Below are 13461 nucleotides of genomic sequence, written 5' to 3'. Positions count from 1 at the left end.
ACCATTTCAATGAATGTCTCTGGAATGCCTACCAAACCTGAAAAAGGCCTCTGCCCTTGAGGAGCTATCTGAAAGAACCAATGAACAAAGGTTCAAAATGAATACAAGCCATGAAAATCTGAGTCAAAATTAGTGGGAATGCTACCCCTCCTCTCCTCTTTCTCAACTATAGGACATCTGACAAATAAAAACTTGTACAAATCTGGCTTCCTTTTGGCAACTTCCTAATTTATGCCAGTCTGGGGGAGAGACCAGTATACACTCAGAGCCCCATTAGGTTAAAAAGGGTGGCAGCTGAAAGCGAGGTGGGAGAAGAAAAGGTGGGTGATCAGGTTCCAAAGTGGGAAAGATCTTAGATACTAGGAGGACAAAATGCAACAGAGAACTATTTTTTACATTCTCAAAGAAAACACAGTAATAATTAAATGACATCTTAGAAAAATTCAAAGTAGACTAAAAACGTTTAATTCTTGAATTACCGTATGTTAAAAGCAATTGTCACTGGATATAAATGCCTTCATTACAGTTCTCCAGAAGATATACTCCTCTAGTCCCAACTATTCGGGATCACTACTGACCTGAACCTCTCAAATTCTCTCTCATACTAATGCGAGAAAAACACCAACCTTCATTTTCAGTGTGTTATGGAAATTGTATTTTGATATACTCCAGATACATCACAAATGCAAGAATTATTCTGTTTACAGACAATGCGATTTTTACAAAGCTAAAATACAGATGCCTTACCACCATGTCTTCACAGCTCTTATCAACTGGAAGCAAGCTCTTCATAAGTTCCACATTCTCACGTAAGTGTTTTAATTCAAATGCATGCTGTCTCATACAAGTATCCAAAGATATGGTGAATTCCTGGATTAATCTCTCAACTATGTTAGAAGAGTGTGCTTGGGATGTCAACTTGGTAACAGCCGCAATTAACCAGGCTTTTGTTTCTGAAGAAACTGAGGCATTCATAAGTAACTTGTAGAGCTTGGTTAGGACTTCCTCTGGTGTGTCCTTATCTAAGAGGTAGTAATACTCCCCTAACACCTATGAGTAAAACAAAGAGATGTTTATACAGAAATATCAAGTTACACAGCAAACTGTACTCAGAAATCCAAACCAAGTAGCTACTGCTGGAGTCAATTTACTCTAGATTAAACATACTCTCGTGGAGAATTATTACATAAGGATAAAATTACACATTTTAGGTTCAAAATTATATAAGAATTGGAAGTCAATACAAAAAGGTTTCCACATCTTTATCATTAACAATATATAAAGCAGCATACCTTTACAAGTTCACTTTCTTCTGATTTTCAGGTTTGGTTATTGCTTTTTACACGCATGTCCACACTCTGTTACTTATTTTGCAATAAGCACTTAAACCAGGGGTCCGCACATGCTAATATGCATGAGAGTCACCTGAGGTATTTCATAAAAATACAGCTTTCTAGGTTCTACCCCCAGATATTCTGAGTTAGTATGTCTGTGGTGGGGATCTACAATACACATTTTGAATCAGCATCAGCTGATTCTGATATAGATGATCCACAGAAGAAACTCTGAGGAACACTGATCTGTTACATATCTTTTTTCTTACATCTAACTTATTTAGGTGATAAATAATCCTACTGGCCTAAGAATCATTAATAAACTGATAATTCATAGAGTGTGAGATCTTTCCTAAGTGCTACTTATGGAGTATTTTCATGTCTTTACTGTAACACTGGCATCAGCAGGAAAAAAAACAAAAACAAAAAACGGGGAGGTGAGGTGACAGGGAAGGAAAAATTTATAGCTAGTAACAAGAACAGGAGGAAAAATAAATAGAACTAAATAATTCAATCTTTAAAGTAGCAAGATAATTTTTTGTGTGGTTTAGTAAGATGGAAGATAGCTCTAGAAAAGCCAGTAATCTAAATCCCAGTTCAAAAATTAATGGGAGGATGGAGTAGATGCATTTTCCCCTATTCTTCCCAGTAAGTACACCTAAAAACCCTTGATGTTATATATAAAACATACATAAAAAGACACCAACAGGGCGCATGGGTGGCTCAGTTGTTAAGCGTCTGCCTTCGGCTCGGGTCATGGTCCCAGGGTCCTGGGATCCAGCCCCGCATCGGGCTCCCTGCTCCATGGGAAGCCTGTTCTCCCTCTCCCACTCCCCCTGCATGTGTTCCTTCTCTCACTGTGTCTCTCTCTGTCAAAAAAATAAATAAAATCTAAAAAAAAAAAAAAAAGACACCGATAGGTGGAGAAAAGAAGGCTGACTGCTAAGGACGCTGGGACAGTACAGTGGGTTATCTGATACCTCATAAACCCCAGACTGGGTTCTAGTAAGCCAGCAACCTGGAAACACCAATGGGCGCAGACAAACGGGCCTCAAGAAAAGCCTGCCCTCTAGCCAAAGAGCCAAGAGCCCAGAAAACTTTCAGACAATAACCCTTCTACTCCAGTCAAGCACTACACAGAAGAAAAACCATAGACCCACCCAGTCAGCAAAGGCAGAGCAGAGAGCCAAGACTTCCACCCCTACAAAGCTGTAAGAGGCACCCCCTTTCCCTCACAAGGGTGGTGACAGAGAAGACCAGGTGGGGAGCCAGGACTTTCATCCCCACCAAGCTGTAGAAAGGCCCACTCCTCCACAGTGTCCATGAAGACCACATATGAAGCCACTTCACCTCTACCCAGGTATAAAGAGGGACTCCTCTCCACCTCCACTAGGGTGGTGTCAAGAGAAGCCTAGCGGAGAGTCAGGACTTTCACCACTGCTCAGCCATAGCGAGATGACCCCTTCACAGTGTCAGTGGAGGCCACATAGTTAGAGATCTCAACACTTGTGTCACAATACCATCACCAAGAAAATCTAATCAACATTTATTGAACACACCATCCAACAACAGCAGAATACCCATTCTTTTCAAGCACCCACAGAACATACAGTAAGACATTACTTGGGCCATAAAACAAACCTCAACAAACTTAACAGAACTGAATTCCTGAGTATTTTCTCTGACAACAATGGCATCAAACTAGAAATCAGTAACAGGAAATTTTCCAAACACTTAAAAATTAAACAACACTCTTCTATACAATTTTTCCAGAACATGGAGGAGGAAAGAACATTCCTGACTTCAGACCAAAACCAAACCAACAGCATAGAAAAAAAACTCATGAACAGAGATGTAAAAATTCTTAACAAGGTCTCAAGAAATCTACAAAAAAAAGAAAATCCTAGATTAGTGAGTTCAGCAAGGTTGCAAAGATTGCAAAGCAAGATTGCAAAGACAAGATCAAAATACAAAAATCTATTGTACTTAAATAAACTAGCAACAAACATGTGGGAACCAAAATTAAAAATACAACTTATTTACTACTGCTCTAAAGAAAATGAAATGCTTAAGCATAAATCTAACAAAACTTGTACAGAATCGGTATGTTATAGAAAGAAGTAAAAGCACTATAAATATACAGAGTGACATGGAGGAAAAAAAGAAATGGCTGCCAATACAATAACCCATTTAGGCAAGGATTACCAATACTAAAACCATTGGTGAAAGGCAGTTGAGGAAAAGATGTTCATGCATAGCCACACAGAATCACCTTACAGATTAGGTATAAATTTCCAAGAGAAAGGGCACCTTTACAATGGAGAGATCTAAAATTCATCATCTTAACCAAACAATGAAACTTAAAATCACCAATGACTACAGGAATTGATACTATATGCGTCCTAATGACACAGTGGAAAGTATATATTGTTGATGTAGTATTCTTGCTAAAAATGTTTAACCAAACCAGAAATAATGAGGCAAATTCAGAATGCTGGATATTCTGTAAGTCAACAGTATTCATCCAAAAAATCACTGTCATGAAAACAAAAAGAAACTGAGGGTCAGTATAAAATAAAGGAGGCTAAAAAGACAACCAAATGCAATCTGTGAATCCTGACTGGATCCAGGATTGGGAGTAGTAGAAAAACAACCATAAGAGACCTTTTTTGGACAAATGGATAAATGTGAACAAGGACTATATATTAAGTGATATTAATGGATTAATGTTACATTTCTTATTACCAGTGTAATAATGGTTCTATGTCAGGACAAGTCATTCTTAGAAGATTCACGTTGAATTTTTTATGGAGTGTCATAATGTCTACAACTCTATTGTAAATGACTCAGCAAAACAAACTGTATTTTAGGTAGATCTACATATAGATATAGATACAGTAAAGCAAAGGTGGTTAAAAATATTAACTGGGAATACAGATGAAAAGTATAGAGGTATTTATTATACTAGTCTTTCAACTTTCCTGTAGTTGAGAAAAAAATCTTAAATAAAAGTCTGGGTAAAGTTTAAGTTAACATGCTAACATTTGGCCAAAGTATAAAATATTAAAGTATGTATATCCTATGATCCAGTAGTTGTACTTCACCAGATCTCCTCCTAAAGAAACTCACCCATATGCACACCAAAGAATACACAGAGGTGATGGTATGAGTGCAATTACCTATGATTATATCACATAAAATATGACCTTCTTCTTACAAAGAGATGATCTCCTCCTTTGCTGGCTCTGATGAAGCAAGGAGGCATGTCAGGAGGCCCACATGCAAGAAACTGAAGGCAGCTCTAGGAGCTAAGAGTAGCCTACAGTCAACAATCTGGACCTCAAACCCTCAGTCCTACACCTGCAAGAAATTGATTTCTTCCAACAACCACATAAGCTTGGAAGTGGATCCTTCACCAGTCAAGATTCAGATGAGACAGCAGCCCCAGCCAACACCCTGACTGCAACTCTGAGAGTCCCTAAGCAGAGCACCCAGCTAAGCCATGCCTCAACTTCTGACCCAAAGAAACTGTGAGATAATAAATTTCTGTTGTTCTAAGCACTAAGTTTGTGGTAACATACAGCAACAGAAAACTAATATAACACAGATGCATGGTGTTCACATATTCTAACATTCACACAGAAAACACAACAAATGTATTGAAGACACAAACAGTTTTTTAACCAACTATCTATACTTAAAAGACCAAGACAAGTGAGATGGCAGGGAGAATGAACAGACAAGTAGATAGTTAAGTGATAGAAACTAGCCACTGGGAAAGAAAATTGACAGCTGGAGTCAGCAGAGTAGAACTGAATGACTTCTGAAGGAAATACATTGTTAGTATTTGGTTTTATAAAAAATGTTATAAATACTTATGATCTAAGGTACTTTGCTTACCCAACTCATAACTTGAAGAAATTTCTGTGGATAGAACACATTTTCCACATCTAGTAAAGTGAGATAAGACTGAACTGCATAAAGCCTTAATTGCTGGTCTTCTGTTTCATCATCAAAACCTACAAAGAAATTGATACATCATCTTAACTTCCACTAAATTCTCTAAGAAAACATTTAATTTTTGGATCTCTATTTTACAGAATGCAGTAATTTACTAACCTTCCGCAAGCAGTCGCATAAAGTTATTGGGAATATCAGGATGCATGACATCTCCTCCCACTGAAAACACAGCATTCATTGTCTGAATAAACCATGCATTATCAGGGGCATATGTGTCCACAGTGTTAAGAACAAGTACACTTCCAAATGCCACTTCTTAAAATTATCTTTTCTGCATCAACCTTTTAAAGATTAACCCCCAACCCATCCTAATTTGTCATTTTTGCTTTTAACCTCTGCCAATAAATTGTTCTATACTCCAGTTTTATGTAAAATAGGTGCTCAATAAAAGCTTATTTAATAAGCTTAATAAACTAAGTTCATGCTGCTTCATCTAGCACTATTCTTTGTATATAACTAAGCATCCAATAAATAAATGTGAAATAATTTAAAGAAATGTTCCAGCTGACTAACAAATAATGGAAAATGATCTACACTTCAAAGAGGCTAAATGTGGTGTGTCTACCTGAACAAACTGTTTAACCTCTTTTCTAATGTGTTCCGCTTCAGTTCTAAAATTCTATCATTCTGCTGGCTAGAGCTACAGCACTGGCTAGGACAAAGCTATACTTAAGCAATTTCCAAGACAAGTGGATTAACACTGTGCATTTACTCTTTCTTAGATTTAAATAACAGACACCTTGGGGTGCCTGGGTGGCTCAGTCGGTTGAGCGGCTGCCTTCAGCTCAGGTCATGATCCTGGGGTCCTGGGATCGAGCCCCGCATCCAGCTCCCTGCTCGGCAGAGAGCCTGCTTCTCCCTCTCCCTCTGCCTGCCGCTCTGCCTACTTGTGCTCTCTCTCTCTCTGTCAAATAAATAAATAAAATCTTTAAAATAAATAAATAAATAAATAAACAAACAAATAAATAAATAAATAACAGACACCTTAAAAAGAATGGGATCTCCTTGTGACCTTCAAAGTTACTCTTTTAAAAAGCAAATGTGAAGAAAGGTGACATGTGAATGGAGTTCCCAACTACCTTACTGTGACAATTTCCAGTATACACAACAGTGCAGAGGATAAATTTTAGCATGCTGATCCCTACTCCCAAGGTCCCCCTGCAAAACAAGAACTTTTACCAGAAAAGAAACTAAGTATGAAGCAAAGTCAAAGACAAGGTGGCACTGGGATGCCTGAGTGGCTCAGTCAGTTAAGCATCTGCCTTTGGCTCAAGTCATGATCCCAGGGTCCTGGAATCAAGCCCCACATCAGGCTCCCTACTCAGCAGTGAGTGTGCTTCTCCCTCTCTAAAGGTATTCATGATCCATGGTCTAAACAAAGGATATTTCTCAGCAAGCTCAGCTATTTTGCCAACCAAATTGACAATAATATATTCTTCTTTGCTCTGATGTAAATATTCAAGCATTTTCTGGACAATCACTGTTATATTCTGTGCATTAGTAATTCTGTAAAGAAGCTCCAGAGTCTATTTAAGAAAGAGAAATAAAAACAGAATTATAAAACTATGCATGATAACTCCAATAAATTCAGCAATATACAGGTTTATAATACAGTTGATTCTCCCATTTTTGCATAGATCAACTGGGCAGTTGGTTAATAGGTGTTAAAGAAATGCACATTTTAACTGAAATAGAACTTAGGTAGAACCAATCTAGTGTCAAAAAAATTATGATCAATTTCAAAGTCTAAAAGCCTTCTACTGATCTTAATAAGTATAATCTGACTACTTCTACATAAAAGGCCGTGTAAAGACTAAAAAGTTAAAAGGCATATAATCTATAAAAAATAGAACAGCTTCCTAAACCTATATTACTTATGCCTGTATGTGCACGTATATACACACACATACATACACATAAAAAATCCAGTCTTGCAAACTGTATTTTCCAAACTACCCAAACAATAGAAAATAGCCCTTGAGCAGGTTTGTCAGCTGAGGGCAAATGGCCTCTAAGGGACAGACAAAGGTTGGTGGCTCAAGTGCTTCAAAGCATTATTAGCAAGGCCTATGTTCAGAATCTCAGGCAGCAAGGAAAAACCATGTTATAGCCACCTTCTCAGTGCTCAGGAATATACTTCTTGCTTCTTCAAGTAAGATGAAGGAAGACCAGTACCACAGTAAGCTCCCATTTGGCTGGGCTTTCTGAGGCCCTACATTAAGGTTCTAAAAATATTATAACTCCCAGAAATCAATATGAGACCAAGGGCAGTACTGAGAAGGTATCATTTACTGGTATTTTAGGATCAACAACATTAGCTGCAAGAGAATGTCCACATACCCTACTTGTCAAACTTGTTCAAAATACCTTCAGGGATCTTTATAATTTTGCAATCTTTATAGCCAGGATTTCAAGTACAAAAGATAACTGTTTCAGTTTATCTTTAACTCCATTTAAAATCTATAAAAACACAGGTCACCCTATCAATAGTTTTCAATTTATCTAGCTGTCTCAGACATGCTCCCTGTAGACTCTAAACTATATATTATATATTTTTAGATAATTTACACCCAATTTATTTCCTACTCTAAGACCATACAATTTGGCATTTTCAGGACAGTATGGGATATGGTTTTAGGAACTGCATGGCTAGAGGTCTTTTATACTAGTTCCTTCTTGTCTTCTTTCTCCCTGTAAGAAACAAAGGTAATAAAACCAGGTAAAAGGGAATACCAGTCCAAAGCAACAGGTCACTCCATACCCAGGGACCAAAGTTCTTGGTATGCAACTACTTATAGAGGTTAGATGTGACAGTGGCATTCAAAGAGACAGTACTACAGTGCCTTCTTAGGACACCACTGATACTCAGTATCTTCCCCAAAGAATTCAAACTACTTTTCTCACTATAGGTAATACACAAACAGATCAGACATGATCATTTTAAACAGATCAGACATGATAACTTTATTTTCCCTTTGACTCTCATTTTTAAATGAGAGCCCCCAAATTAAATATAGCAATAAGAAAACTGTACCTAAGTCAACTCTGTTCAATTTAGTAGCCAATCACACAAAGAAAATGCATGCTCTATATCTGTTCAAAGTGGAAAAGCCATACAGTTATTAGCTATTGTCCTTTGGTACTGTATCATTTTTCTATGATGCCTACACATAGAAATTAGTATATCTGTAAACTTCCCAGATTCATTTGAGGCAGGTAACAATTTTCAGAAGATTAAAAATATGAATGCAAAAAGAAAAAATATGGGGCACCTGGGTGGCTCAGTTAAGCATCCGACTCTGGATTTCAGCTCATGTCATGATCTCAGGGTCATGAGATGAAGCCCTGCCTCAGGCTCTGTGCTGAGTGTGAAGCCTGCTTAAGATTCTCTCTCTCCCTCTCCCTCTGCCCCTCACTCTCTGTTCTTTATCTCAAAAAACAAAAAACCCCCCATATATATATATAGATAGATAGATAGACAGATAGATAGATGACAATTTCTCAAAAATATTTTTATTTCAAAAATAGCACCTTTTAAAATTCAAAATGTATAATCTTATCTTTTAAAATTACAATTGCTTAATGAAATAGTTTTCTTTCAATAAATATTTTTAACTCATTGCTTTTAAGTAATTTAGATGTTCAATAACATCTAAAGATGTTCAATTCTTTATTATTTTTAAAATCAAAAATAAAAATATCTACTCTACTAGGTCCCATATACCATTTTAAATGAAGGTACAGAGTGATTTCTTCAATGAAAATTAACAGAAATACTTATATAGACACCCAAGTGGACAATGAAGCTATTTTACAAAAGGAAAAAGTTGAAAAAAAATTAAGTAAATTATACCCTTTTCTTTCCAAGCAACTCAAATAATTTTGGGGATGTCTTTATTAATTCTTTCAATATTCCTACATATTTAATATAGAAAACATTAGCCCACTTTACAGATGTTAAGGAGAATATGAAAAAATATTAACAGTCATAAATTACACCTTAAGTTGTATTAACAGAAAGATCTGGAAATAGGATTCAGTTTTCCTCTTGAACCAAAAAGATATTAACGAGTCCATACAGGTAACTGAACCTAACTCCTCCAACTCATAGTTTAAATCCATTTGTGAGGATACTGACACAAGGATTTTTTAGAAAAGCTCCTGAAATTTTAGTAGAAAGAATAAAATATTCTCAAAAGTTAAAATACACGTGTGTACACATACACACACACACATACACAAGGCCCACTACTTGATTCCATAATACCAAAAAAAAAGTTTAAAAGTTCTAACACTTTGCATATACTATTCAAAATACTAGTTTACCTCTCTTTTAATAATGGGATCAGGATGGTCTAAGCATTCAATTATTGTCATCTGGTGCTGAAGAGCCAGAGTGGGATCCTGTTGGATAACATAGGTAAGAGCCTTCAGTCCTAGAAACAAAGATTACATTATACAATTGACTGAAAACAAATACCCAGCAAATTTCAAGAGCTCTCTTTGTAATTTCTGTCAATATCTAATCATCTTGGGGCACCTGGGTGGCTCAGTCATGATCTCAGGGTCATAAGATCGAGCCGAGCCCTGTGTTGGGCTCCACCCTCAGCAGGGAGTCTGCTTGAAATTCTCTCTTCCTCTCCCTCTGCTCTCCGCTCCCCCCCCCCATTCATGGGTGCATGTGAGCGTCTCTCTCGCTCTCTCGAATAAATAAATAAGTAAAATCTTTTTAAAAAATTATCTAATCATCTTACCCAAATATTTGAGATTTATTTTAGGTGACAGAACAAATTTTCCAATGCACTTGGCAGCCTTCTCAAGTAATTCTGATTTAGGATAAATAGAATAAACTGTATGTACACATTCAAACAGAATAGCTAGAGAAAGAAAATATAAAATATCAGGGATCATGTTTAGGCATAATAAAAAACATACTTGTATAGAACTCACAACAAAACAAACTAATTAAAAGGTCAGTTTTAGTAAAAAATCTTATTTATGAAAAAATTTCAAAGTTAGGAACTTTGTTGTTTTCAGGTTTACAGAGTTATTAGGATGTTACCACAGCACAACTGAAAGAGAATTATTTATATATTAATAGATAAAAATGATGAATTCATTCATGCAACAAGTATTTACTCAACACCTCCTATGTGCCAGGCATTGGTGTAATGATATGGATACAGCAGTGGTTAGAAAAAAAAAAAAAAGACAAAAAACCCCTGTCCTTAATGATGCTCCATTTTCTATTGTAACTGACATGGTTTCCTTTACAGATTCCTCCCATTCAGAACTCTCCTGCTATCAAATTGTGTTAGTACAAAAGCTTCTCATTACTCATCTAAAAACTTATTTAGATGCTTGTAAGATTTCTGGAAAGCTAGTACAGGTAAAATTAATAGTTTGAAAATTGCATTTATTAGTCAACTTAGGCATAAATGAGCTGAAAAAAGAATTTAACAGGTTTTTAAATTATTTTTCCACCGGAGCTAAGTCCCTTTATTCCTCAACTCTACAAAAATCTAAGTCCACAAAATGAAACAGAAGCCGCCCTGCTGCCTCCCCTCTACAGTAGTTTCAAAAAACTGCTTCTGAAGATTTCTAAACATAAATACACGATGTGAAGTTTTGTTTTCTCTTCCAGAGCAACCCAGGTCCTAACCAAAATATCATCAAGTAAAAATTACCAAATTAAAAATTAGTAACATTCTACCATATGTGATACTGTGGTTTTATCATATGTATTTTGGGTAGGGCTATGCACAAAATTTGAAGTTCCACTGATCCCATAACCTTCAGACTAGACTTTACTTTCATATGAAGTAAGTCTCTCTTGACCCCACTCTGGTAGGGAGATGTGGGTACCACCCAGTGGGGGTGGAAGCCCAGGTTCTCCACTCTGCCTCCTTGTTTCCTTCTGGGTAGGGGATGGGAACATCCTCTGATACTATCCTGCCTGGGAAAGAAAGTGGCATTACTTCATTAGTGCTCCCTACATGGCCTCCACTGACACTGCTGGGGTGGCCTGAGTATCTCTGACCAGAGGTGAAGGCTCTGACTCTCCACCAGCTTCCTCTAACACCACTCCAGCAAAGAGGGGAGAGGTACTTTGTTAACCTCCTATCCCTAAATATGTGAAATCCAGGCTTCCCACATCATCTCCACCGACAGTGCACCTGGCAGGGGTGAAATTCTGGCTCTCCTCTTGGGCTTCTCCACCACAAGTCCAGTGGAGGGCTGGGAAGCTGGTTACACCCGGTGACATGGAAATCTTGGCTTCCCACTCAGTCTTTTCTGCCATGACATAATTTGCTGTGTGTGATGCTTGGCTGGAATAGAGAAGCTACTGCTATCTTGCTATTTTGCCCTTTTCTTGCCAGTCCTTTGGCTAGGACAGCAGGCTTTTTTCTTGGGGCATTTTTGTCTGCGCCTGTCAGCATTTCCAGGTTGCTGGCTCTCCAGTACCCAGTCTGGGAACTATGAGGCAAAAAGAAAACCCAGGGTACTCACCATGGTGTTGTTCCTTGCATCCCAAGGTCCCTAACCAGTCTACTTTCATTTCTCCACCTTTCAGAGTCGTATGCTAATTTGACATATAATATCCACTAAGTGGGAAAAACAGGGAAGTGTACTTCTATCTACTTTTGATGGTTCTGTTCCTTGTACTCCATTTTATATAATTCTCCCAATTTACTGAATAGCTTACCAAAAATGTTACTCTCATCTTATCAGTACCCTGCCTAAAAAACTTCCATACCTCTGGATTTATATAGTATAAAGTCCAAACTCATTTGGCTCCCACAAGAGGACCTCTGCAACATGGCCTTTCCACTGCTCCCACTATGAACGGTCCATGCAGGCTGCTGGTAAGTCAGTATTCTCTGAAGCAGTTTTAAATATCCCCACTTCTGCACTTTCTCTCATGTTCCCTCTGCCTAGACCCCCTAGACCTCCCTTCTGGCTATCTGAATCCTACCTACCTTTCAGGGCCTCATTACATCAATAAATCCTTATGTGTGTCCTCAGACCCACAGTGATCTTGACCACCTCTGGACTCCTGTAATATTTATTCCCTGCACCACCCCTTAGCATTCTACCTTATACTGGTATTATGCTTTCATAAATAAGCTATTTCTCCCATTATATTGTAAATTCCTTGAAGACAAAGATCGTATTTTACACTTCTTCATATGCTCTATATCACTTTGTACAATGCCTGGTACATAACAGTAGTCAATAAATGTCTTTGATATGATTTATGTCTTGATTTAACTTTAAGGTAAGTTGTAATAATGGAGCTGTCATAAAAATATGGTTTAGAAAGTATAAAGACTAAAATTCAATCAGACAACTGATAAAAGTAATCTTCTTTTCCTTTAATTCAATTAAAACATATTACTCATTGATTAACCTAGTGCCAGATACTGGGATAGACACAGTCTCTTCCCTTATGAAGTTGATAATTTAAAATTCACATTCTTAAGCAAAAAAATATTTATGTTAGCACTACTAGAAAAGTCTACCAATGATAAAATCACTGTAAGTTATAAACCATATCAATACAAAAAGGGGGGGAGCCTAACAATGGAAAGTTTAATAAAGGAAATAAATAAAACAAAAGAAACTATAAGGTTTCCATGGCAAGGTGAACACTGGACTGACAGCCTACAAAGAAACGAACTGTTGGTGTTGGTCCCAGGAATCTTAATAAAGGAAAGACGCCCTAGTGGAGAACATTAAAAAATATTTCCTCAGGTATACAGCATTCTCCAAATCAAAGGAATGGGTAACAGTGGCTATCTCCAAGAAGGGGAACTGGGTGGTGGGTGGTAAGGGTCAAAGGGACAATTACTGTTCACTGTATACCTTTGCGTACCTTTTGAATTTAGAACCATGTGCATATATTACCTATTCAAAAAAATAAAATTAAAGCTGAAATGTCAATTACCAAAAAAACAAAAACAAAAACTTTCTGTAAGAAAAAGAAAAGCAAATCCTTAAATGATTCTAAACAGAATTCCTTGAGAGCCTTTTAAACTCTTATCCTACATGCTAATTGTATCTCAAAAAAAACTTTTTACTTGGCTGCCTGCAAAGATTCTGACAC

General features: G+C 37.1%; 1 protein-coding gene across 4 annotated transcripts in view; it reads right to left on the bottom strand.

Annotated features, from left to right (window-relative positions):
• The window catches only part of AP4E1 (adaptor related protein complex 4 subunit epsilon 1), a 55527-nt gene that overhangs the window by 21598 nt on the left and 20468 nt on the right, over nucleotides 1-13461 (bottom strand). For 3 of the 4 annotated variants that reach the window (XM_025883784.2, XM_025883788.2, XM_073876984.1), the window contains exons 9-14: nucleotides 10109-10231; nucleotides 9681-9790; nucleotides 6741-6880; nucleotides 5454-5566; nucleotides 5235-5353; nucleotides 748-1050 (exon numbers count right to left, since the gene is read on the bottom strand). In XM_025883784.2, coding sequence (XP_025739569.1) covers nucleotides 748-1050; nucleotides 5235-5353; nucleotides 5454-5566; nucleotides 6741-6880; nucleotides 9681-9790; nucleotides 10109-10231 — 908 coding nt within the window. The remainder of the gene's footprint in view (nucleotides 1-747; nucleotides 1051-5234; nucleotides 5354-5453; nucleotides 5567-6740; nucleotides 6881-9680; nucleotides 9791-10108; nucleotides 10232-13461) is intronic. The other variant, XM_073876983.1, reaches the window with a different exon arrangement.

Source organism: Callorhinus ursinus, unplaced genomic scaffold (assembly GCF_003265705.2).
Source record: "Callorhinus ursinus isolate GAN/ISIS: 27379988/994484 unplaced genomic scaffold, GSC_fseal_2.0 scaffold25, whole genome shotgun sequence".
Taxonomy (NCBI): domain Eukaryota; kingdom Metazoa; phylum Chordata; class Mammalia; order Carnivora; family Otariidae; genus Callorhinus; species Callorhinus ursinus.
This window is presented reverse-complemented; position numbering and strand designations above follow the sequence as displayed.